This window comes from Curcuma longa, chromosome 1, assembly GCF_044706935.1.
Source record: "Curcuma longa cultivar G26 ecotype Majalengka, Jawa Barat chromosome 1, ITB_CL_G26_1.1, whole genome shotgun sequence".
Taxonomy (NCBI): domain Eukaryota; kingdom Viridiplantae; phylum Streptophyta; class Magnoliopsida; order Zingiberales; family Zingiberaceae; genus Curcuma; species Curcuma longa.
Window position 1 is genome coordinate 21,586,041 of NC_133861.1, and position 5,044 is coordinate 21,591,084.

The 5,044-nt window shown below is 33.3% G+C and overlaps 1 protein-coding gene across 1 annotated transcript; it reads right to left on the reverse strand.

The window, feature by feature from the left end:
• Positions 1–4,358: 4,358 nt before the first annotated feature.
• LOC141812354 (FCS-Like Zinc finger 3-like) lies at positions 4,359–5,044 on the reverse strand. Its single transcript, XM_074700408.1, has 2 exons — positions 4,813–5,044; positions 4,359–4,706 (listed from the first exon to the last, which is right to left on the reverse strand). Exons 1-2 carry the CDS (start codon positions 5,007–5,009, stop codon positions 4,544–4,546), a joined length of 360 nt encoding a protein of 119 aa, XP_074556509.1. The 5' UTR covers positions 5,010–5,044; the 3' UTR covers positions 4,359–4,543.

Consider the following 5,044-nt stretch of genomic DNA (forward strand, 5'->3'; position numbering starts at 1 on the left):
ATCGACTTAACATATGTTATCTGCCATTGTTGATATCATATCGTAAATTAAGTTTTAGCTTTCTTGGTATGAGTTCTTGTATTCATTGAATTCTCCAGAACCTCATACTTGCTTTGATTTGCTTACTAGTCCCTGCATGCTTACTTTGGTGTTATATTGACTTCAGGTTTAGGATTTAGTGTTTAGGGTAAAATAGGCACTGTATCCAATTACAGAGAGAGAAATCTATTATCTGCCTGATAGAAGTCAGAACAATGTGGGCTACGTTGCACTGGGATATTTATATTGTCTCTTCTCTGCCTTTTGTCTTGTTCATTGTTTTTTGAGAAACTGCTAAGTATAAGAGAAAGAATTTCAACGACATTTTGCTCTTCTGAGGGACAGGGAAAGTATATTTACATTTCAAAACCAGGTGCATTTGCTTCATACTTAAGCAGTTTTCTGCTCTGTTTGATTTTTTTTTTCCTGCTTGTGTTACACAAAGCCAACTCCGTGGATCTGTCTGCTTTGTAACCTATGTAAAGCATTACCAAATGTTACTTGAAGAAAAAGAGGAGATTTTGTCATCATAAATACACAATCTGCGTCCTAATTGTTCCTTGATTTCTTGTAGTTACTCTCTCTTAGTGGAGTTTGGTCTATATGTTCTGTAGTTCTTGATTCTTTTATCAAATCCCTAATGTCTGCAAACAAAAAAGGAGGCCTCGCTCACAACTCATTTCACATTGCAATTTCTTTATGTCATCTTTGCCGGCCTTTACAACATATTGGGTGTGACGGATTCGACTATAATCCAAATGCCAAATAAATCTTATTTTAAGATTTTTAACATGGGTTTACACGGTGATGAGTAATAGCATTCGGAGTCTAGGAGATGACTTGAGCATGTAGAGACTATGGGACACCAAGAGATTTATAAAGAATTAGATTTTCCTCTTGGAGATATATTTATTATTTCCTGAGAATGTTAGACTTTTCTTTATTGCTTTTAAGAGGAATGAGAGACCCTTTTGTATAAAGTGTGGATATAGATTTGGTCTGAGTTTTATTATACTTGTTCTTACATAGTACATAGACTTGAATTGTTATTCACTGCAAATATGTTTTTTTTTTCTCTCAAGAGAGACGAAATTTCTATTAGAGACGTGTGATTATTTTCTGAATGAATTGTAGATCTACGAGTATGTGGTTTGAGGCGGCAGAATCTAACAAATGATGCTAAAGTGAATGATATTAGAGACACTTGTGATTCTAATAATCTGATCATCCTCTTAATTGCCAGGATCTCGGAAGAATGAGTTTATTGTAGTTTTGTCCTGTCCTCATTTCCATTCTACGGTTCTATCCAGGAAATTTTCGGCCTTTTCTTTGGTTGTTGGAGCTATCTTTTGGAGTTCGTAAGCCACGTAATGTAGAAGAAGCTAATGTATTCTTTGAAAGATAAAGAAGCATGCATATTAGCTTAGGAGTAGTACTATAATTGCTACTAAATCAGTATAATGTGGCATTATCCTTGTTCTGTAGGATGTTTTCCATGCTCATCTGATCTTTATGTTGGAGAAAGATTCAGTAGTTTCGATAAGAGTTTATGTAATGAGGAAATAGTAAGGTTTTCTCTCGAATAGGAGGTTAGGCACTGGTTGTGGTTATGCATTTTAAGAGATCCCCCAGCAATTTCATCTGAATGTTCTTTCTGCTGGTGATCAAAACCACATAGCAAACACATGAAATAATGTGTCGTATTGTGATTCTTCAGCTCGAGAAATGCACAGTTCTATTGATTGATGCTCTTTAAGGAGTTTAAATAGGTTCATTCAGAACCATGAAAGCCATTGTTCTCTAGCTGAAATCAGAGGATCTTGCATTTTCTGCTCAAAAGATAAAACTGAAATAGGGCTGTAAGTAGTCCAATTCTAGCCGAGCTTAATAGTGTTTGAGCTTGTTTGTTTTGAACTCAGTAGTGCTCAAAAGATACAGCTGAAATCATGACTTTTGGCATCAATTTAGCATCCAGTTGACACATAATTGACATATTCTTGGTACACACTTGGTATATATGTATGATTTATATGCTTTTCATGGTCAATTATATTGTTGGATATCATAATAATATGCTTGGATATCATTTAGATACATATTAGATAGGGTAAAAAAAATCAAGAAGACGCTTTCTTTTTTGTTTTTTGGGTAAATTATAAAGGGGTGTCTCATTTTGATTTTTTTTTAATAAAAAAAGGCATTCCATCCCCATGTAAAATAAAATAATTATCTTTTATTATTGTTCCTATTATTATCCCATCTATATTTTCTTCATAAATCCTGAATCAGTTGGATGTGTTATAGTAGTTATGAAATCGTAACTATTATATATATTGTAACAGTTATGATATCGTAGTTACTATAAATACAATAGTTGTAATTATAATAGTTATGATTTTGTAGTTGTTACAACTATAATAATTGTAACATTTATGAAATCGTAATTATAACAACATGAAAAATTGCTTTAAATAAAGAAGATTAAAATTTTTTAGAACATTTGAAAAGTCTTGTTTTTAAGTATATTGGGTTGTTATGGGTTACACTTAGTAATAAATATAGATTTTTGAACGAGTTGTGATTTGATATATTGTGCATGTAGTAGTTCAATTTAATATAAAAATTATAATTTTAAAAAGTTATTTAACATTCACAGTTGTAGCAGTTACGATTTTGTAACTGTTACAATTATGTATAAGGGTATCAAAAATGGATTCGACTCATCAACTCCATCCGATCCAACTCGAAAAAAAATAGATTAGGGTTGAGGGTTTTCGGGTTTGAGTTGAGGGTTTTGGATTAGATTAAATTCGAGTTGGGTTCAGATTAATTTGGGTTGATCTAAATTTAGGATTTAGGAGATTATTTTGAGAGTTAAATTAAATTTTATTTTAAAAATTAAGATGTTTTATGTAATATTAGTACGACAATGATAAAATATTGAGATAAAAATTAAGAATTATAAGAAAAATAGTAAAAAAAATATCAGGTTATTCGAGTTTTTCGAATTGGTCAAGTTATACTGGTTCGGATTTAGAATTTTAGATTAAATTCAAGATTAGGTCAGTTATTAAGATTTTTTAATAATATTTTATTTAAATTCGATCTGAATCCATTTGACTCATCTGAATTGACATCCCTAATTGTGTAACAATTATGAAATTATAACTATTATAACTGTGTGATAACTCAGTTATAATAATTATGAAATTATATTTATTACAATTATATGACAGTTACGATTTTGTAGTTATTACAACACTCTTTATTCAAAAATTAAATGGAAAATATAAGAAAGATAATAATAGTATAGTGGCAGATAATTAAGTATAGTACGGAGTTAAAAAAAATTAAAATGGAATACCATTTTAATTATTTAAAAAATAAGGGACGTCTTTTGATTTTCACCTAATTAAACATAGATTATGATTCTTGGCATATACTTGCTGCTACATTATGATACTATCTCAAAAAGTGTTTTAATAACCTCACTTAAAAATTTTCTTTATTCTATTTACAGTAGTTTAAATTATTTTTAAATAATAATTGCATTTGAACAAACATTATTTATCTCGACAAAATCAAAGAGTTGGAATTAATAGGAGAACATCTACAAATTTAGATAAGTCAAACCATGTATTTTTAAAAAGAACCTAAATTGACACTTACACTAAAAAATTTATTTTAGCATTGTATCTTTTTAAGGAATTATTCTAAGCCCCTCGTATTCGAGGATTAATCAATTTAAAAAATTGAATATCTAAATTAAAAAAAATGAGATCCTTTGATGGAATTCGCTTTCGCGAAGCAAAGATCTGAGTGATATATTATTCAGCCTTATTGATTCTTATAAAATTTAATTAAAAATATTCAATTATTTTATATTTCTTAAATTTAATCTAAAAATCAATGAAAAATTTTTATAGATCGAATCATCATCATCATCTCCGGAATTAATCATCGATTAAATTAAAAAAGAAAAAAAAAGAAAAAGCGCGAGGTGCTTCTAGTGGATTCGCTCTGCTTTTTCCAACAAAAGGCGAGGAAAGGCAGGAAGAACGTGACCACATTGATTACCAACTTGCTTCCTTCAAAGCTTCCCATTAATTCTGTTTAAACTCCCGCAAAAGCAAAGCAAAAAGTGTTTTTTATTTTGTGGAATTCGCCAGGGAAAAACAAAACCTGATCATCTAACAGATTGTACTTGTAGTCGTTTCAGGAGAAGAACGACGGGTAAAATAAGAGGAGAACGATCAGAATACTTCAAGCTCTCATCTCATCTTAGATTTCAGAAGATCGAAGGAGAAAGAAGAGAAAAACAAAAAAAAAAACCCTTTTTTGTTATAATATATTCAAAGGGTCGATTACAAGCATCCCAGGTATGATGCAGTAGTCGAAAACAAGTTTGATCAACTTCTGCGAGTTCCTCTGCCCTATGCCGGTGAGTTTTGTTTTGTTTTCTTTTCCTTTCTTGTAATCTTAGATCGTTCGGATAGCAAACTTATTAGCCAGCGACCACGGCCGTATCGGTCCTGACATAGGCGGCCCCCGTGGCCGAATCCTTCTTCGAGGAAGCCTTTTGCGACAGCTTCCGGTTCTTCTCTTTGGCCTCGTCCATCTCGATCTGCTCCTGCCGGCACTCCTCGCTGCAGAACGGCATGTCCCCTCTGCTCGCATCCCCAGAAATTAAACCCAGATCGATCTCAAAATTAGCTCCGAAGGGGGTAAACCTTTGTTTCGAGAGGCACAGAACCGAAAAAGGGAAGGGCGAACCTGTACATGAAGATGTCGCGGTTCCCGGCGAGGGACTTGCGGCAGAGGAAGCAGGAGTCGAGAAAGTGGCGCGGCTCGTCGTCGTCGAGTCCGTCGCAGAAGAATCTGGCCCTCGCGGGCCGAGATCTAGCCGGGGCGCGTGCGGCCTCTATTTCCGACGAGAACGACGACGAATCGGCGGAGGCAGAGGAATCCATGGAGATCTCCTTTAGGTCGTCGATGGAAGAGGAAG

Excerpts from the sequence above, each read along its gene's own strand:
- LOC141812354 (XM_074700408.1), bottom strand. The coding sequence starts at position 5,009 with ATGGATTCCTCTGCCTCCGCCGATTCGTCGTCGTTCTCGTCGGAAATA. Across the intron at positions 4,707-4,812 it reads CGCGACATCTTCATGTACAG|AGGGGACATGCCGTTCTGCA; the intron begins GTTCGCCCTTCC and ends GGATGCGAGCAG.